Source organism: Scophthalmus maximus, chromosome 8 (genome assembly GCF_022379125.1).
Source record: "Scophthalmus maximus strain ysfricsl-2021 chromosome 8, ASM2237912v1, whole genome shotgun sequence".
In the NCBI taxonomy this organism is placed as follows: domain Eukaryota; kingdom Metazoa; phylum Chordata; class Actinopteri; order Pleuronectiformes; family Scophthalmidae; genus Scophthalmus; species Scophthalmus maximus.
The window spans coordinates 11,570,533-11,592,500 of NC_061522.1; the positions used below are offsets into that span (position 1 = coordinate 11,570,533).

General features: G+C 41.0%; 2 protein-coding genes across 2 annotated transcripts in view; both read right to left on the bottom strand.

Moving 5' to 3' along the window:
• Positions 1–475: 475 nt before the first annotated feature.
• Positions 476–8,600, bottom strand: pgm2 (phosphoglucomutase 2). Its single transcript, XM_035636332.2, has 13 exons — positions 8,401–8,600; positions 7,451–7,618; positions 7,115–7,306; positions 6,249–6,332; positions 5,883–6,076; positions 5,544–5,733; positions 5,298–5,395; positions 4,477–4,657; positions 4,191–4,284; positions 2,768–2,897; positions 2,403–2,595; positions 1,726–1,859; positions 476–1,313 (listed from the first exon to the last, which is right to left on the bottom strand). The coding sequence occupies exons 1-13, from the start codon at positions 8,473–8,475 to the stop codon at positions 1,211–1,213; spliced, it is 1,836 nt and encodes a 611-aa protein (XP_035492225.1). The 5' UTR covers positions 8,476–8,600; the 3' UTR covers positions 476–1,210.
• A 1,314-nt stretch (positions 8,601–9,914) lies between these two features.
• The window catches only part of zcchc7 (zinc finger, CCHC domain containing 7), a 45,652-nt gene continuing 33,598 nt past the window's right edge, over positions 9,915–21,968 (bottom strand). Inside the window, exons 8-10 of the mRNA XM_035638600.2 lie at positions 13,660–13,755; positions 13,134–13,251; positions 9,915–12,335 (exon numbers count right to left, since the gene is read on the bottom strand). Of these exons, the coding sequence (XP_035494493.1) occupies positions 11,731–12,335; positions 13,134–13,251; positions 13,660–13,755 (819 nt within the window). The 3' untranslated portion in view covers positions 9,915–11,730. The remainder of the gene's footprint in view (positions 12,336–13,133; positions 13,252–13,659; positions 13,756–21,968) is intronic.

Genomic DNA, 21,968 nt, shown 5'->3' on the forward strand with positions numbered 1-21,968 from the left:
TTCGAGCTGATCCTCACAACTTCAAAGTGCTGCTGATGATTAACACTTGGTTTTGTGGCCCACAAGTAGGGGAGTTCTTTCTCTCATTTTCCTCAGCTCATTAGAACCCAAAACGAGAACCTATGTGAATATGTACCCTGGCTCTGTATTTGTTTCATTTGACAAGGTCGATTATGAGATCTTGTCAACGTGGTTTTCTATTCCCCATGAACCTTCTGCCACGTGGCTCCCAATACAATAAACATAGGCTTGAGGCTACTCACATTTTGGAGTCATGGAATCAGCAAAAGGCCACAGATAAACTAAACACCTCTTTACACAGGACAGGATTATGATTAAGATTAAGATTAGGGTAGGAACCAGGAACACAGGACTCTGGGAACATTAAAACACTCCCAAACTAGGTTTAGGCCTGGGGTTGTGATGAGGCAGTTAGTTATAGTTGAGGTGGATCAATGTGAGTGTAAATTTCCACTTCAGTCGTTTTTTTTTTTTATTGAGTGTCATAATCTTTTCGGAACAGTATTTCAGAATACATGGCACACAAGTAAATGTATTAGTCTCAATAGTCCTTTTGAGCTGTAGCAACTACTCACATCAAGTAATGAGAGGTGGGTGCATTTGACAAATTAATGTACATTATCTCTACTTCTAGGCGCTCAAAGCTTTTACTTTGCAAAGGCAGTTTTTTCTGCCATTAATTAAAAACTTCAAAAACAGTCCACCGTCAATTTCAGTGTTATACTCTACGATTAAATTAGATATCACACATTCAAAGTTTAAAAGCAGATTACAATATCCAATCTCACGCTGGCACTCTTCATGTTAACAGCTTTGCAGTTGAGTGTGGAATGCGTCATATTGAATACACAGCAATCTGTAGGAAGCAGGAATGATTGTGACTTTGGAAAGATGGAACATTTTACAGCTGCGGTTTCATACCTCCAGCACTGTGCCACGCTGCAATGGAACCATGTTGCTGCATGATGATGACGACTGAACGCAAAACTGGCACTGGACCCATAACTAAAACTCAAAAACACATGAATGGCTAAACCAACTCAAAGTGGAGGTTAGAAGCGGCCAGATTATCAAAATAACAACAGATAGGCAACAGTATGGTATTCAGATCTCTTACAGGTTCAACTAGCACAAAAACTGGTCAAATAGTTATTAATTAATATTATTTTGATTGGGTGTCTAATCGGTGCTACTCTGGCTTTGGCTGCAACTTATTCTTCTTGGGCTCGAAGAAGTTTTCAATGATGGCGTCAACCAAGTCGTCCAGCTCCTTCCTCAGGTGCGCCACGTCACTGTTAGAGAGAGGGGAGGAAAATATAAAAGGTTATAGTGAGGTAGCAGGGTTTCCATTTAAAGGTAAGACATTAAGAACTGAGACAATTCATTGATCAACAGAAAATGAATGGGCATTGATTGAGAACTGAGAAACTATTATTGGTTTGTGAGTAATCAAGGACTTTATTGTTCCCTCTTTTCCAATGTGTGAATATGCTGCTTTTCTCCGTTTTATAATAATATTAATTGAATATCTTTCAGTTTTGGACTGTGGGTCAAACAAAACAAGACACATAGTGGGTGGCCACTTGGGTGTTAGGAAATGTTGATATTTATAAATAGATGATAAAAAAAGAGGAAATAATCATCAAATTGATTTATAATGAAGCCTTGCGGATAGTTGTCCAGCTGGTCTCTACAGTGACCTACCTGTTACCAGGCGCAGCACAGAGTTCAGTGTAATATTTGATTTTTGGCTCTGTGCCACTGGTCCTCATGGTGGCCACACCCCCGTTAGAGAAGGTAAAGGTGACCATCTGACTAGAGCTGGAGGTGGGGAGAACCTGAGAGATGAGACGAGGAGTGACTCGTGAACAGATGAACAGACAAAGATGTACGTGTAACTGTAATTTGGAGTGTGAAAGCAAAATTTCAAACGCATACATTTGAGGTGGCAAAGTGGTGGGTTTCATAATCTGTTTTTCAGTGTCATTTTTTCACAAATGCAGCAATAACTGACATCTGAACAAAAAAGGTTTCTAACCTGGAAAATGTGAGTACATTTATCCATATCGCCTCAGAGCAGACGACATTATGTTATTGTTGAATGCAGCAAATGGCATCGCTCTGGTTGGGTTAATTTACACCGCGTCCCACTATACTTCGGAACTTAAAACTGGAATGCCCAACCCCACCCCAACTTCCGACTTCCGAGCTCTGAGTTCTGATGTATAACGGAATGCAGCATTAGTCCTCACTTCGAGGTTTCCTGCTTGTACTCAAGCCTTGGTGTTGCCCCTCATTTTTATGTCACTTTGGATAAAAGCTCCTGCCAAACGAGTAACTGTGAATGTGTGTGTACATAATGTGCGAGTTTGCACGCTTACTGCTTTCTTATCAGGTTGGTTGTCGTCGTAGCCGGTGGTCAGGTCTCGTACATTAGAGATGGCGAAGCGACCGCACTCGACAGGATACGAGTCCTTCTGGCCTCCATGGTTGCGCAGGCGCTCGAACAAGGTGCGGATCACATCCTGGTCATGGCAGATGAAGTAGGAATTCTTACTGATGTGGTAGCCATACCTGATAAAGAGGCGTGGAGAGATCAAACTGCGTTGAACGTTTGGAATGTCAACCTACAACGAGCAGCATTAAAACAGAAGACTGGTTTTAATGTTGTGGCTGATGTTGGTGTGTATGTCTTAGTTATAGAAATTGACGTCAGAGGGGCACTGTGTGTACGTGTGTGTCTTACTCTTCATAGACAGATGTGAGTTGTTGAGAAAGGCCAGTGTTTTTAGTGGCCAGATAGGAAACCATCTCTCCTGCTATGGCTGCAGCGCTCACTCCATCCTTGTCCAATACAGAGGGACTGCACATGTACCCTGTAACACACACAGACCTTCAGTTCCTCCCCAGTTAATCTACAGCTGCTGCGGTCACTCGCTTCTTCTATTAAGAGTGCGCGCGAAGGCAAGTGATTCCAATTACAGCGTCATTATCATATAATGTAGGAATGCTGTAAACTATGTGATGTGTGTTTAGGTGAGCATCTGTCATGTTAACCCCGAATGACTTTCAACCCAGTCCATGGATCAAAACCTGCAAAACACAGAGACCGAGGTTCTCAGTTGACCCAAGTCTGATGCTTTCATGCTTGTAATGATTGTAGTGGTCAAAGTTTTCCTTTTAACAAGTATCCCAGACTGCACAACACGTTTAGAAAATGTGTATGTTGGCCGCTATATTCATGCCTCTATTTTTTCTCCAGCTAAATATCTGTAACACCCTCTACACAGAAATGAATAGGAAAAAATAAGAAAATGAACCACACTTTAATCTAAAATGTTAAGTAAGTGTTGTTTTCATTATCACATCAATCTCTGGGTGGAGGGTTCCCATGCTACATTGCACACTGGGACACAGCAGCACACTAGTCAAATAATCATAGCGGGAGGAGACATCTTTTATGGGCAGTGATATAGAGATTAAAAAGGAAACTGCAGAGAGAAACTTAACAATTTTAGAGGTAGTTTTTTTTTAAGAATATATTTGTTAGAGACAGCAAAAAGAGTGAGAAAGTACTGTAGGGGTATGACAAGCAGGAAATGGTCTGAGGACCAATAGTCGAGCCAGGGACCTGCTGCTCAAAGTGCAAGCACCTATGAGGTATGAGCTTTAATCTTTAATGCTAAGATTTTTTTTCTCATTTAAAAGTAATATGATAATATACCAAAAAAATGTCTGCAGCTTTTATACAGGTGAGTAGTTCCACAAAGCTGAGGCTGAGAAGTGTGTGTTCGCTACAGCCATAAACCCAGTTTACATCTCACGAGCAGGCACTTATTGTGAGTGTTTCTTTATATAGTAAACTGTTCTTGGCCGTCCACTGATTTACAAATTTACTTCACATGAACACTTTTAGGCAGAACCACTGAATGTAGCTTGTGACATCGTGGATTTCATTATCTGCACAAGCTTTTATAACGTGATGCCACATAGAATCAATAAAAAGGAACCGTATCCCTGTAATTATGGATGTTAATGTGTGTGTGTGTGTGTGTGTGTGTGTGTGTGTGTGTGTGTGTGTGTGTGTGTGTGTGTGTGTGTGTGTGTGTGTGTGTGTGTGTGTGTGTGTGTGTGTGTGTGTGTGTGTGTGTGTGTGTGTGTGTGTGTACCTATGGCCTCCTCAAAAGCAAAGAGAACAGTCTTGCCCTGATCCAAAAGGTCTCTGGCTCTGTTGCCCATCCACTTGAATCCTGTTAAGGTTTCCTGTCCAAACAGAGGCAAGAGCAAGTGTGAAATACGGTTAGAAATGTTTACTCCAGCAACATTTGCAAAGGGGAATCCTACTTAGAATAGAACACATCTAGGTTCATTGTTGATATCCTGCTGATACAGACACACTTTCTTACCATTTTATCTTAAAATACTACAACTAGAAGTATTTCATGATTGCGTTACCTCAAAATGGAATCCTTCCTTGAGAGCGATGGCGCGCAGTATCTTGGATGAGACGGTGCTTGACAGCATGTAGAGATTTTTAACAGCACCGGCGTCTGAGTTTTGCTGTTTCCAGCAGCGGAACATCCACCAGCCAAGCAACGCTCCCAACTCATTACCAGTGAACACTCGCCACTGTCCACTGACACAGGCACAGACATGCACAGGTTATGGAAAATGAAAATATAAATGAGGCATTGCAAATACAAGGCATGGAAACAAATATAATGTAATTAACACTATCAAAAATTATTAAGTTGTGTTTTATTCAGGGCTGCAGCTACGACACTGAGGTCATGTCCATGATATGCTTTTCAGTTGTTTTCTTTAAACCACATGAGAAGGAATTCACAATCTACAATTGCTAAAACAATTACACATGATAGGGTTTTAAGCATGATTTGCCATTTCTGAAATCAAACTTCAATAAAATGGGGATTTTTATTCACTTGAATAATCATGTTCTTGGCAGTGTGAAGAACATCACAATAGTGCTGGAGGGTGATGAAACATTCAGAATATACAATCGTGATTAAACAGATGAGTAATGTTAAAATATTGAAATTATTTAAAATATTTCACTGGCTTATTTTTGTGGCTAGTTAAAAAGTTCTGAAAAGGGCGTTTCCCTACGAGTCTGAAACCAGTATGTCTAACCAGCTCTCCTGGCTACAGTACCTGCACCGTTGATGTGACATTGTTGCACTTTATTAAAACAAATGTTTAAGGGTGTAGTTGGTTTAATATAATAAATGCGATATTAAATGTATACAAACAGACACCTCTCCTGCTTCTCAGCCATGGCCAGTCGATCAGCATCAGGATCATTCGCCAAAACCACAGAGGCCCCCTCCCTCTCTGCCAGTGCAAACGACAATGTCTGCAAAACATACAGGCACACTTTACAGCATCTACCTATACAGTGTGTGTGTGTGTGTGTATATATATATATATATATATATAAAATATGATATATATATATATATATATATATATATATGTGTGTGTGTGTGAAGGTTGCTACATACCAGGACTCCCTCTCCCTCCTCAGGATTGGGATATTTGACTGTGGGGAATTCGGGGTCAGGATCTTTCTGCTCCTCCACAGCGTATGGAGGGTGGAGATCAAATGCCTTGAAGGCCGACTGGACAAACGTGTGGCCAACACCGTGCACGGACGTATGGACAATTTTCACTTCTGAGCTCTTGTTTATGTCCCTGTGGAGACAGTTAAAAACAAGGGGGTTCTTTCTACTGCATTAGAACATTTCATCTCTGTGGTGCTGCATGTCCTGGTTTGGCCTGAAGTCACGTGTATGACAGACATTGCACATGCTGCTTAATGTCCAGTTGTATCTTTGGATCACCTGTGATGACAGTGTTTCTGGATGGCTTTGAAGTATTGTGTGTGGATTTCCTGGTAGGGGTCTTTGAGCAAGGGGCTCTTCAGGGCCTCCTCTGCATTCCAGGACTGGGGCCAAGGCTCCAGGTTCTCCTCTATGGCCTTGGAGATTCCTTTGTCATGAGGAGACACAATCTGGGCACCGTTCTCCCAGTACACCTGAGCGAGAGAGAGCGGCAACATACAGATGTGACCGCAGATACAACACTCAACAGAACTGATAACTCATTTAAGCTTATTAGCAGCCTTCAAATGTTAAGTCACAGCCGAAGTCAGGAAAAATTTTGACAAGTAAAAAAAGAAGAAAAGAAACTAAGTGAAAAAGTTTTACCTTGTAGCCGTTGTCCTGTTTGGGGTTGTGAGAAGCAGTCACCATGATACCAGCACACAGACCCAGGTGGGAAACTGTGAAAGGCTGCAGGGAGGAGAAGAGGAACATTTCATGACTTTTCAATACATTCAATAACACATGCATCTTGAAGACAAACTGTAATCTGTGGATGGAACTTAGTTAAAAACTTGATTACAAATATATATTTGTCTGTAATAAAAGACCAAAATGAAGAACCTTACTCTGCTCCTACATTTACACAAACATCTCTCATAATGTGAGAGAGGTGACAGAGGTCAACAGCTGTCGCCCTCTGGATCATTCAGCCTTTAAATTTTTTCCAGAAAATAATAATAATAAGTGCTTGATGGATTCATATCCAAAAATGTTGTATTAACAGCATCATGATGCAGAGGAAAAGGCTGGGAAACACTGTCATGTTAAAAAGTATTCATCACTTTTCAGGAACCTGGTGTCAAGATTAAATCTTTGGGCTGTAGTGAGAATATATCTTGTAAGGGTTAGATACAAAGTCGTGTGAACAGTACATTCACTCTTAAACAGTGGAACCTGGTAAACCATATGCACATTATGCAACATTTAGTGTGGTACACAAAGGGGAAGTGAGCTTTTTGAATGGAATTTGCCCCCCAGCGTCTGTCCGCCTGTCACTCGCCACACTAACAAACATGACACCAGACACTGGAAATAGAACTGTATGGATTCCTTGAATTTACTCACCAAAGAAAGATGATTTAAAGCATATTAAAAATGTAAACATGATAATCTTATTTTTATAATTTTTTTTCTGTTGTGACCAGAGAAAAAAATCCCAAACAAGGAAATAATGTAGGTCATCTGATTACCACAAACGGCGTAGGGGTGATGTCAGAGAAGAGGTGCACAGGAACCCCCCGACTGATGAAAACTGCTGCAGCCAGGCTGGCAAAAAGCTTGCTACTGCCCCCACTGGGAGGGTGGGCACGGGCGTCATAACCAATCACCACCCCTTGCTCCTTTAGGTTCTCAAAACTGTCCTCGAGGTAGCAACAGAAGCCCTTTAAGGGAAAGAAAACAGTCGAGGAAATAAGAGAAAATATGTGTTTAACAACAGCAACAGGGAAAAACCATTAAAAAATAAGATGCATTGAGATCCTACAATGATGGGTATGGAAACTAAAGTGTTTTATCCATAAACCAACCTGTGTGGTCTGGATGATAGTGAGTTCATTCATACAGGATGTGCCCGGGCCCATGGCCGCTCTCAGACCTGCTGTGCCAAACTCCATCCTGGAGGAGAAGCACTTCTTCAGAGCCTCCACTGCTCCCTCCTTCACCAGGTCCCTCACCATCGAGGCCGTTTTGAGGTTCTGGGGAAGAAACTCAACTCCGTAATTGATCGTTTCAGATCTAACGCATTTATTTGTTTGTGTGGTTTAGAAACAGACTTATAGTGTTTAGTCAATTTCAGGGTTTCTTTGTCAAATGTGTAGCATTTTGTTGTAGCTATAATATGTAATAATAAATCTTTTTTTTTAACTTAACTACTCAGTCAGGTTAAAAATGTTAGTAAGTGGTTCCACATGATGCTTCCTAACCAGATGGGCCACTGAGCACTAACACAATTATCGGAGGACTAATGAATCAGGGTCCTTTTCCAATATGACCTGATTAGTGACATCCCATGTCTCTTCTGTGGTCATGAATGACTCTGTTTGTGTTGGTCGGACTAATGAGAGAAGAACATTTTTTATCATTTAATATATTATATAGCTAAATTACTATTTTAAATGTCTGCAATTCCCAAACATTTTCCTTCAGATGCTCCAGAAAAGATCTTTGTAATTTTGGATAATAAATAATAATTATTATCAATAGACAATAAGAGCATTTCCATTGACAAATTCCTCCATTAGGAAACATTATGCTAATATTCACATTATTAATAAGTTTATTTCTTGATGTCAGGCTGGCAGGTAGACACATTTCACATATTCAACTGAACTGATCTCCTAAAAAAACAAAAAACAAAATTACGCGGCAATCATTGAATATATTTGTAAGTGTCATTTTTAGTAGATCATGTAATACATATTTGTGACCATCATTTCTCTCCATGTGTCACAGCACAGCTCGGCAGCTGCCTGTTTACCTTGTCATACTGCAGCCACTGCTCGACAGCCTGGTCCAGCTCTGTGTCGCCGGTTGAAAAAGAACCGTTATCCATTCTTGTTCTTGTTCTTCTTCTTGTTCTTGTTCTCGTTCCTCTTCTTCGGCCCGAGTCCAGAAAGTGTCCCTTGGTCTGTGGACTGTGGCCTGGATTCACCCGGAAGCCCTTACAGTCAGGAACGGAAAACGCTGTCGTGCTGTCGAGCTTTATGACGCCGCCCCACGAAGCCGCCCCCTGTCTCTGATTGGCTCTCATATGCTCGAAGCATGATGATTGGTTAGGATTAGGGTAAGAATATCAAGGTAGACCAATCAGAGAGCAGGAGAGGGGCGTTGCCCGATGTGAGCTCTTTGATCCCAGCGAGGCGGAGCGACATGAAGCGTCGCGAGTTTCTCATCTGATGCCTTCAGGGGACACCGCAAATGTGGTAATTATTGGTGAATGTAGGCTTCATAGACAGTTCCAACAATGGGAGAAAGTTAGGGCTTGGGTGGCCTCTTAGTATTGTTGAATTAATATTCAGAAAAATACATAATTACTCATGTACAAAGATTTAAAATTCGTTCCAGTGATACATAATCTAATCACAATAATATCTTGCAATGGTGGCGAGTACTTAAGTACTGTCTGTACCCGTAAGCACATTTTTTGGTTTTATTTTATTATTATATTATATCTATGCAGCTTAATTGCCGTTGTTTCTGGTTATAACTTTTACACATCACATTATGGTCATAAAAATATGACGAAATATTGCAGTTGAAAAATCCCAGTTAGCAAAGACTTTTTGTAGCCACCAAAGAGGACTTCGCCAAACTTTTGCATACCCTTGTACAGTATAATAGTTGCACATTTGCCAAACGAAAAATGTTATTTACACTATCTAATATATAATAATAGCAACCAGGTCAATAATACATTTTACTTCTAAAGTATTTGTTAAATTATTCCGATAATTATTTTACTTGAAGTGATCCAAATATGATGTTTAAGACAAAAGAAAGTGGACATTTGGTGAATTTAATATAATTTGTGATCTACTGTTGTGTATTTGTTACCACAGATAAACAGCAATGAAGAAAACACTAATAAACCAAAGAGAGTAGAAGCAGCAGTGAGACTCTAATTTATGGCACCAGTGCTCCTGAACAGTGAATAAATAACTTTGAAAGCTGCTTCTAATCACATTTTTAATTATGATTTTTTTTTTACATTACGAGGTTACTTATGATCAACAAGATGACTCATCGCCACGTCTTCAGTAATAGTTAGGAATGCAAACTGATGATACACTTGAGAGCTGACAGAAATATCATTAGCTTATGATAATACCAATATCTATTGGAAAAGAAAAACATTTAACGACCGGAACAAAATTATTCTTATGTATAATTTATAAAAATTACACAACGGGGAAGGCAATGTGAATTAATGAATCCCTGAAACTTTCAAAGTTGTCCAGTTAACAAACGTTAGTCTGAAATGAAGCACTCAAATGAAGCAGCTGATTCATGTTTTATTTTTCCACAGAGACTTTGGGTAACTTGTATTCATGTTATCATGTTACCATCACACTCTTGTGTGTTATCGAGGTTCAATCAAGTTATAACCACAACAATTAAGATAAATAACTTATTTAAATTAGTGGGTGGTTAGAGACTGAAACCGTCAGGGCTGCATGTCAGTGCCGCAGGCTGTCCAGATCACACAAGAACTGGCGAAGTGACCATCTGCAGTTTTGCATCAAAAATATGTAATAAAAACATTTACACATTTCATATATTTGGATAATTTACAAATGAAGACACTGCTTCATTTCTCAATGAAAAAAGGCCCATCTTCCAAGAGTAGTTTAAAAAAACAAAAACCATCCTTTGGTGGCAACAGCAGCAACGACTCTAAAATTACATTGAGAGTGGAGGCACTGGGAAATTCTATTACTGTACTTCAAAGAGCAAACTGTTTCAATTAAATTTTTCACTATGCAAAAATGAAATCTGAACAAACAAATTGACAAAGAACATGACGATGATGGCAATAGACTTATTCTAACTATTACCTATTAAATAATTACTATATTAAGTTGATGCAGCAAATTAATTCATTGCCCATTAGCAATGAAAGTGATCCTATTTAACTGACATGTTGACACTGATATTAATGACTTGTTTTTAATTAACTAACCACATGAACTCCTGAACTATCTCCTCTGCCCAACAGCGACCGAAACAATTCTTAAATGTCATGAATCGATGCCTCGGTTTTAATACGGGTTGTAATTCTCCCATTGACAACAAGGTGAGACAGTGAAAAGGCAGCTCAGAGTTCAGGATCGACCACATCAACACAAACGTACCTCGTCATATTAGGACAAGCACAGATTAGTAGTAACAACAACAATATGGTCATGATTTTTCTTGTCTGACAATACAATCAGGTGGCTGTAAACACACCGATCAGCCACATCATTACAACAGGTAACTAGTTACATTGTTGTGGCAGATTGCTGCATTTCCTGTTTTGAAAGATTCCTCTCAGTAATGTGCTTTAAAGCTATTTTGTAGTTTCAGGTATTTTCCATGTAGCAAGTTACAACCAGTAAATGTTTCAATGTTGTGTCTGGTCAGTGTTGAAACAATATTTGCTGGCTGTTTTCATTCCTCGTGTTCATACTGGACATTAAATGATCTCTTCCTTACGTACTTCCAATGTAAATGACGGGGAACAAAATCTGCAGTTCTCATTTTGTACAAAAAAAAGGTATGCAAATCAAACAGATGTGTTGTCTTTTAAAGTTTATAGTGCCATTATAGTTCAAAATTCCTTGCTGTAATTTGTCTAACTCAGAATCCCGAAACCTCATATTACTTTCAGATAAACATTTCTGCAGAGAATGAGGACTGTGAAATTTGTCCCTCACCTTTCACGTTGAAATTGATCTTTTAATGGCCAGTATATGGTCCCAATGTTCGTGGACACTGGGTTACAGATTTTATTGGTTAATTCTACTCAAATGTCCCAGGAAGTCATGGAAGTGTGACAGTGAGTCCAACATGTACAACACCAGGACCCTGAAACTGAAGCTGCTAAACTGAATGTAGACATTTTTAATTTCTATATTTACATCTGTGCTTTTCCTGTTGTGACATGTCAAAATGTGTTCTCTGAAAACGGCTTAAGCAGAACTGGTGACTTTTGCAGTGAGACCCTTAGAGTCGTGTCTGTAAATGTTGTGACCGTACAGTATGGCCACAGATCATATGGAGCACAGCCCTGACAGCCTCTGACACCCACACCTCACAAACACTGATGCTATCTGTTGCGTTTCCTCTGTTTGATGATAAACAGGTTCTCATCCGTTGGATACATCGGCTCAGCGTGGTGTTTACTGCCGGCAATCCTGCGGCCTCGATATCTCTTCTTCTTACCGCTCGCTCCGAGCTCTTGCTTCGACTCTGACCGCTGCATCCCACCGGCTACATTCCAACGGAGACGGTCTGGTCTGCCCTCTCGGTGTCCCTCCACCTTTGTTTTCTTCATCTTTTTCCCCCTGCTCTTCTTCTGAGCTGAGTTCTCTCCTTTGCCTCGCCCTCTGGGAAAGTCAGCTGCTTCATCCAAAATGATTTTTTTGGATGGGAGGGGGTCTCTTGAGGTGGGCACTGGTCTCTTGGCTTTCCACCGTTTCACATTGCCTGTGCTTTGCGGTTGCTGGTACTTGCTCTCATTTGTTTTGGGTGTCTCGTCCCTGAAGTCTTTGTCACTGAAAAATATATGGCTGGAACTGGGCTTGTGGTTGCTGGGGGTTTGGTGAGGCGTGTGGTTGTTTTTGTGATGCCCGACCTTCGGTTTCTTCTTTGGCGGTCCTGGTGTGACAGGGGTCTGACAGGTGTTGGTGAAACAGCCATTCTTCTTCAATTCTGGGGAAAACAGTAGCACAATGGATTTAATGACTTATTTTCTACATGTAGGGAGATCGCCACACTACCTTAGACATCTCAAGCCAAGAGCCCGAGTGTGTGTGTGTGTGTGTGTGTGTGTGGCTACATACATTCTACTACTATGTCTGTCCAAACAGGTGTTTTAGCTCTGTATCAGTATTATTCCCAGTCTATATCAACACACCTGAAAACATATATCACATGACCAATCACGTATCACGTACATGTGCCCTCTGTGAAAACAGGAAGCAGAGGGCCTACTCTGATTAAAACCAAGATGATGGATTTTTTTTTTCTTGGACAAGGTAGAACTAGTACCTACCTAGGTGTTTTAACGTTTCACCTCCACCGCAAGTAGTGGGGTTGGGACTGATAAGAACCAATCAGGAAGCAATTGCAGTTGACTGCATCATCGTTTCCAAACGTTTCAGTTTATGCCCGTCCATACTGCAATGCAGCCCCAGACTTTTCAAAATAAAACGGGGTGGGCAGCATTTTCAAACTTTTCAGTCTGAGGTGCACAGAAACTCCTGAGTAGTGTGGACAGCTTTAGAGATGTGTTTTCAAACGAAAACATAGTAATGTGAATGTAGCTGCGTGTTTTCTCTCCGTCTGTAAGTACAGCGTTCAGAACGTCATCATCTGATATGATCCCATTGTAACATGCTCTCTAGTTTAGATTTCTAGAAGGCCACACAGCTTGGTGAGGAACAAAATCTGCAGTCCAGGTGAAAAGCAGTACCGATGTTTTTGTCTGCGAGATTCTGTGTGACGGACCTTTAACCTTCAGCTTAGTCCTGTGTTGTCTGCGGTTGATGTCCTCCACGGTGTCGTAGTGGTTGATGAGAGGGATGCTGACAAACACCCCATTGAACATCCTTTGCCGTGTGCACGCCTGAGGTAAACACACACACAAATGCATGACAGCGTGTGCAAGAACACACAGGTATCACATATGAAGAAGACAAAAATAAATCTATGATTCATCATCATGTGATAGAAATCTGATGCCTTCTCTCTGCCCTAGGAGGATAAAGACAGTAAAAAACCTTTCACCATTCCTGACACAAACTCTATTGCTGTTACTGTTATCAACACCAATGCTGTTAACTTCATAATATTACAAATTTTATTCTTGTCCTGTGCTCTACCAACATCCAAAAGAAATACTTTCATTGGTACAGGAGAAAAGAAACTTTAAAATCAATCTCATACTTTGAACAGTTCCCGCTCACAAAATGGCAACTACCTAATGCATATATCATGACAGGCAGTTCAATAAAAACTTCAGTGAGCTACTCACGTGGCCGAAGTGTCCTTTCCTGGAGCAGTTGTAGCAGTAGGCAGGAGATCGACCGTTGTCCTCGCCTTTCTGCTTTAAAGGAGGACCTGTCTTGGTCTAAACAAGGAAAATACTATTTAAAAAGCCTGTCATTCAGGATCTAATATGTTTTAATATATATTTTAAAAAAATGTTTTCCATTGAACATGATGGATACAATATAATGGTGGTTTAATCTTCAATTTGTCTCCCATTCTTCCTCTGTCCTGACATCATTCCCATGCAGGCTATTGATACGGGCTGCTGTGTATTGTCAGGTGAATATGGGAGCTGATATAAAGCAGATTATCGTGGGCTATAGTTAGAGGCCTGTAATGACCCTGTATGATAAGTAACCGTCTGTGTGTGTCTGTGTGTGAGTGTTGGACACAGGGTCCCGGCCCCTATGGGCCAGTGTTCTGAAAGCCTTCCATGCTCCAGTGCCCACAGCAAATATACACTGATAGAGAGAGAGAGAGCATTTACTGCTAATGTTACTCACGCACATCATGCACATGCACATACACACGCACGCACGCACACACACACTTCTACAAGCACCTTAACACTCTTCTAAGTTGCCCCCCGCCCCCTCCCTCTCTCTGCCCTGATTCCAAGATTACAAATGATTTGTGCCCCATGTCATTTCTTAAACATAGCTTGGCTAACCTCCTCTCCTTTTCGTCTCCTCTCCCTTCTTCCTTCTCTCTTCCATCCCCACATCTATCCCTCACATTTGTCCCCCACCCCTCCCTCCCTCCCTCTCTCTCTCTCTTTTACGCTTGAGCAGTTTTGCGGCAGAAAGAATGAATGCTATTAGAGCCTCGCGTCATTATCGGGTCAGACCGGCCCAGGCCCATCTCCATCACAAAGGCCAGGAGATCACAGACCTCTTTTGCACGCACACGCACACACACACACACACACACACACACACACACACACACACACACACACACACACACACACACACACACACACACACACACACACACACACACACACACCCTAAGGAGATCACAGTCCCTGTCTCAAGCCCCCCGACCTCCACCCTTCCTGCCCCTCTTCACATTCATCTCTCATGTAAATTGGAAGTACGTCTGCCTCTGTCTCTTCCTCCCTGACCTTGGGCTTGTGTTATCTCCACATACTCTGATCCAGCACATAGACAGAAGCACGAGAGAGAGAGAGAAAGAAGAAATGAAATCCCCTCCTATTCTTCCACCAACCTGTGATAGTGTGTGTGTGTGTGTGTGCGTGCGTGCGTGCAAGAAACAGGAGTTGTCTGCCTCATACAATATTAATTAACTGGAAAAACCTTCATCCTCTCTCATTTCTGCTCTGTTTTCATCCAGCGCTTCGTATCAGGGGCATCTAAATAGCTAACAGGGTGAGGGCCTGAGGGATCAAATCAGTTTGGTGTCTCTCTCTCTCTCTCTCTCTCTTTCTTTCTTTCTCTCTCAGGAGTCCTAGAGAGTCTGGCTGTGCAATGAAAGTCAACAAGGCACAGGCCCGATTTTCAGACAGATGCGAAAATACCAATTATTTTGGATGTGGAATTCTCAGGTTTTAGCATCGATTCAGCATCAAATTTCCTTTTTGAAACTAACTTCGACTTACTCTGGTTCTCTAATGGGATAAACAAGGCAACTGTTCCGTACAGTCACATATCTCCAAACATATCCACCCAAAACCAGTTTCAGATTATATTCTGTCATTGCAAAGCCACGCGTTATATTACTGCATATTTACTTTATTTAAATAGTTGGTGACATCATTAGGCTCTCACAGGAAGTGAGTCAAATCATCATCCAAACAGCCTGATGACTGGTTCTGCTGCCAGGGGAAACTCAGTGAACTTTATCCCAACTGAAGTCTCACCTCATGAAATTCTTAAAAAAATAATCCAAGGTCTCCTTGTGAGCCCTTTATTCTAATTGCACAGGCCAACTGGATAACAAAAAAAGTTCAACAAATATGTTGTTCAGGAGCTTGAAGCTGTAAAATTAATTGTTAATGTGTCAGTGACGCCTCAGAGGTTTTATTCACTGACGCTGTCTTCAACATGTCGTGTCTGAGTGATGATTTATACATACACAATTGTTATATAATAGACAAGATAAAAATGTTTTATCAACTTTTAATGATTAATCTTGTCTCTGTTCCATGTTATTGTGGTGTATTTCATTTCTTTTTTTGTATTTGTGTCTTGTTTTGTGAATATTTGCATGCTGTTAGTGACAGAAATCGAATCTTATGAAACTTACACCTGATTGTGCATTTATATTTTTTTCAGCTTTCCCCTAAAGACCCTAGTCCTGTTCATTCATAAATTAGTTTGACTGACACTTCCCAGCATGGGAGGCTACTGTACATTCAAAACATCTGTCTGTGTTGAACAGTCCTCTTGAGTGTGAACACAGCAGAAGAGTCTGATTCGCAACCTGCTGATACGACATGAGGAGCCTCCGAAGCTGCTCACGGACACTTTACCAGTCAGACAAAAAGAGGACTCAAGCCAGGAGGAGGACGGACGATTCAGTTTGTGTGTGTTTGAGAGGGTCCTAAGGGCTTCGCTGTGTGGACACAGACAACCAGCCATCCGTGGCTTCTCATGCACATGCACACACACAAGCACTTTCCGTCTCTCTCTCTCACGCACGCACACACACACAAACACAACTGTGGTTTCCCACAGTTGTCCAAACACATACACCGTGTCTCTCTAAGCTCTTCTCTGCTCCTTGCCTTAGCTGCTGGTGGCAAAGCCATGATAATCCTTTGGCCAACACAAAGCTCAGACTGTTACAGACCACAATCTGAAGGAACACACACACACACACACACACACACACACACACACACACACACACACACACACACACACACACACACACACACACACACACACACACACACACACACACACACACACACACACACACACACACACACACACACACACACACACACTTATCAAATGCAATCCGAGAAGCAAACAGGCTTGTGTGTGACAGAAGAGAGGGGGTGGGATCGGAACAGTAACGGGTGGTGTGAGTGTGGGGGCCGAGGCCAGTGGCACTGTTTTGCATATGTTATTGCAGCAATGGGGAGAGGTTTGCATATGTTACTGGACCCACTGGGGACCGACTCTGCCTGCTTTATCATAGGAAACAGCCTCGCAACACAACACAAGACCACTGGGTTCGCACCAAAACAAACAGACTCTTGTGTGTGCGTGTGTGTGTGTGTGTGCAACATGCCACAATGTACATATTAGGTTAACATGGTGCGTTAATTAGACAGTTGTGAATTAGAGAGATGAAATGGCTCTAAGGTGAACATCCACTCGAACAGGATAGAGAAGATGAGCTGCAGGTTAAACCGTTAATACCCTTTTTTCCCATGTGGTAATTTGAATTGAGCCATTTACATTATTATAAAGAAATGAATTATAGTGTTGACTCTCACTCATGAACAACAACAAGAAAATCAAATGTTCTGAGGAGACAGCTTAAAGTGGAGGTGTGCATGTGTGCCGTTAAGCAGGCTACAGAGGAGGAGGCGGCGGAGGAGGAGGGGGGGACCCCTAAATAACCAGATGTGATTCCTGTCCCCTTTGTGTCTGCCAGTTCACAAAGACTCAGACCAAAGCCCTAACCCCGCGCCCTGCAAGGACTCACACAGGCAAATTCCCAAAGGCTCTTCCTATCTCCTCCTGTCAGTCAGTCAATCAGTCTGAAGACTATCAGCAGGAGTCCCCATTTTCTCTTTGGAGAGACAAAATTCTCCTGGAATGTAATGATAATGTGATGCCGGGGTGAAAGCCCCCCCCCCCCCGACATCCAGTGACTGGAGGTAATCTGGTCACACCGTGGAAGGCGGAATAGAGGATACAATATAATCTATTGACATCTGGGTCAAAGTTATTCAATTTCTATTCTTGCTGCTCACTGCTGAGGCTTCTTTGTAGTGTGGCCCAAGTGAGGCCGTGTTTTAAAGGAAAGCCATTACCCACTTCATCCCCAGCAATTAGACAGAGACAACACGTGGACATAGGAGACAGGGATTTTGACATATACAGATGGACTGAGTCGCTTGTGCCCTGGTCAAAACCCCGATTTCAGATCTCAGCCAACAACTCACAAACGGACACAAACAATCCCAGGCTTCCACACACCCACACAACAAAATCGACATCATCCAGCTAAGCGGAAATGCACAAAGACCTGCAAAGGCTGCAAGAGCTCTGATAACACTCCACCTGTGTGTGTGTGTGTGTGTGTGTGTCTGCGTATGTGACGATGTGGCTATGCATTTGTGTGTACATTCCTATGGTTCTGCATGTACATCCGGCAGAGTGTGTGTGTGTGTGTGTGTGTGTGTGTGTGTGTGTGTGTGTGTGTGTGTGTGTGTGTGTGTGTGTGTGTGTGTGAAGACACCTGTACCTAAGAATAAACACCTGAGTGAAGTGTCCCTGTTCTCCTGGATGATGACAGTGAACTATACGCACAGATTAAAAAGGATGGTGCGGATTTTTCTGTTTTTATTTATTTATTGTTTTCTTTAACACTCTTACCTATTACATACATTAAAGCAAGCGATTGCCAAGCAATTGTTTGTTAGAGGGCAGCAACTAACCAAGATTTTTGTCAGCGATTTACCTGCAGATGAATTGATTAATCAATTCATAATTTGGTCAAGTGAATGTTAGTAAATTGTTAAGAATAATCAATATATAACAAGTATAAAATAATCCCGTTAAAGAAACTAGTGCCAAATTAAACAATGAATCATTTTTGTAAGTAGTTGTCAATTATTGAAACAAATCATTTCAGGTCTCATTTTCATTTTACTCTCTGTTCATCACGTTGTTCTTTCAAGCCACATTTCTGAGACTGTGACAAACAAAGAACCTGTTTGAACAATACATTAATATACTCCAATTAATTATCATTAACTGCCATGTTCTGAACTGCTTTTTACCTCCAAGAGCTGTACTACCAAAGTGAACTTGACTTTCTTTGCCCTGATGACCGTAAGCAGGTAATAAAACCAGATTGAAGACACAAAAAACCATTTCCTTTTGACAAATGGACCTTCCCCTGCCTCCCTCCCCGTGCCTTCAGTGTCTCCGTCTGCGGTAATAAAGAGTTGAGAGCCTTTTGAGATGGAAGAGGTGAGAAGACTGGCGAATCTGTACTTTAAAATGATGAGGCAGCAAAAACAGCTCGCTGAATAGATGTGAGTTTAAAGGATTTTTACAGAATACCCGTTTGAATTGGGCACATTCTTGTGAGATGAGTGACAAAAAAAAGAGGTCAGTCAGACAGAAGGAAGGACGGAACAAGGACAGGTGAAAACTTAAGCCCGTCATTTCAAGTTCAGCAGAAAGAACAAAAGAGTTAAAGATGGTTTAGCTCATCATTATATGAATTATTAGTGAGGTATGATTCATAGGACTGATGGGTGGAGATGTGGATGAGCTGTTGCTTGTGTAAGAGTGTTTCTAAATACAGAGATTATTATTATCATTATTCACCCAAAACTGATTTCTTGATTACTTTGTTCTTTTACAGTTACCCCCGTTTTAGTTTTTTTCAATGTCATTTGTGTGTGTATTTCTCATTTATATCATCAATATGAATACCTAATTATTGGATTTGTACATTAGCAATTTTAATTCCAAACAAGTAGCCACTTTAATCTGTAACCTGATGTCAGGTAAAGTATGCACTTGGTGTTACTATGACAACGGTGGGAAGAATCATTATTACATCCACAAATTTAGAAACAAAGCAATGATAACATCTCGTGGATGTCCAGCACTGTGTTTGTACATGTCAAACTTTAACTTTGTTGCAGAGTTTAGATTGCAGTTCTCTATTTGACCACCGAACGGCGCTACAACGCCACACAACGTTTTTTAACAACTTCTCCCAAGGCCATTGCCAAGGAATCAAGTGAGTCTGGTTGATGTAGGAGTTACATGCATTCTTCTGTCATGAGTAAAATGTATTATTTCTGATACAAGTCTGTGGAGAGAACAATATTCGTCTCATCCAGAGAATCACTTTGTTTTGTGTTTAGTGTCCAAACTGGGACATTTTGACCTTCCAGTTCTATCTATTTTATATACCAACACAATTGTAAATAAGACACTTTTCGTAGCTGATCTTGCCCTGCAGTTCACCAAGAACCATTGTAAGTCAGCAGGACAAACGTGGAACTCAATGTTCCAGACACATTCACACGTGTCTACAACCACCCCCCCACAAAAACATGAAGACTTTAAACAATTCTAACCTAAATTTGTATAAAAGATGATTCAAATAAGTTGTTTTTTCATGTAAAGCACAACTTCAATATCTTCTAGAAATATAGAAAAATAAAGTAAAATCTTAATTATTTTCAACAGTGCAATACAGACACCATGCAATGTTAAAGTGATGATTTTTGTGTTGTTCCTTTAAATTATACATAAAATCAAAGTATCAAATTACTGAGTGAAGCACATGAAAGAACACATGCATATAAAAAGATGCTAATACTATATCTATACTTATCACCCATAATATATTTTATTGGCATGGATTGATATAAATCAAAGAACTAAATTCCACCTCTGCAGCACAATTTCTGGGAAACAACTTGAAAACAGCAGGGGATCACTCACTGCTAAGAGCTCGGTGAATATCTGGTCCTTTAAAATGAAATAAAAAGCAAGTAAAAATATCATCAAAAGAAATGGCTTGCACAAGTGTGTTCAAGCTTTGAGGCCTATTCTCAAATGTCATTACATGACAGTACATTTTACACCACCTGGCTTCGTAAAAACAACATTATAGAGTTTGGCCTCTTGGTGCTTCATGCTCTTAATGACTATTTGCAACAGAAAAAAGAATGTGTAATTATGCAGGCTGAATACCTTAAAATTTTAACATAATGCATAATATGCCTTAATTTGACTTGGACAAACTCAAAAGGCCCCACATAATGTCACAATAGATTTTTTCTAAAGAAATGTGAAAAGAGGATTTTAAGGGGCAAAACGTCTTAACCTTGGGTTGACAAAGGCATGTGTGGATTGAGCATAAGGCAAAGAAGCTTCTGGAGAAAGAAAGTGAGACAAAAAGGTATTAAAAAAGGGTAAAACATACTAAATGGAGAAGCGACAGGAAGGCGGTCAGGTGAGAAAGAGGGAAACCAAATGGAGTTTAAGCATGGGAGTTACTTAAACGAACTTCGAAGGTCACAGACTTGTTTTCTTGTGGTACCGAGAGACACTGACACACACATCCCCGGGGAAAAGATCGATGTACAACAGCACACGCGCTCGGACACACACACACAGCCGTGGGCAGAAAATCCGCTCGATACACAAACACTGATAGGCAGGGCTGCCGATCAATAGACACACACGTACAGGTGTCACCACTACTATCTAAAGAGAGGCCAATCAATGCTCACACACACACCAGTATAGTATACCTGTACCAATCAGCTGCTCTGCGCTCAGATTCACTCTCTGCTCACCCTCTCCTCTTTAATACACTACCACCCCCCCACTCCATTCTTTTTCTCTCTCCACCTCCAACCGTCTGAATCGCTGTCCTTCTCTCACACCCTCTCCAGCTTTCTCTGCTCTTCTTCAAACAGAGAACATTTCTTCTGTGTTGAGGAGTCTTTCCAACGTCTATCATCTCCTTCTCAATACAAAACATCACACACTGCTGATAAAAAAAAAAAGGAAATTAGGAAAAAAAAAAAATCTAATTTGAAATGTCTAAGTCTTCCAAGGAGAGTCAGGCTTCACTTCCTGCAGCAGCCAGAGGGTGGCGCTCTGGTCTTAAGCCAACAGCAGGCCCCTGACACTAACTAACAGAGGAAAAAGTCACTGTGACGTGTGTGCACGCTGCATGCATGCACGCATTTATGCCTGATCTTTACATGCATTAAAGCAGACTGTGTACAGACAGAAGGTCACTTAACATTCTCTATGGCCTTTGCTGCTCATTTTCCATCCGTCCATCCTTCATGTTAATGGTGATAATATAATATGCCTCGCCATCTTTCAATTTTTCCTCCCAAAAACAGCAAAAAAAAACTCAACGTCTGGTGCATCTAACCTTAATTTTTTGTCTAATGACAGAAAATGAATCAGCAGTTTGGATCATTTCTTAATCATTCGAAGCAATTCCTCAAGCACAAATGCCAAAAAATGTGCGTGTTACAAATTGTTTTTGCAGAACATTATGATGTCACAGTGAAATTGACCTTTTGGATATAAA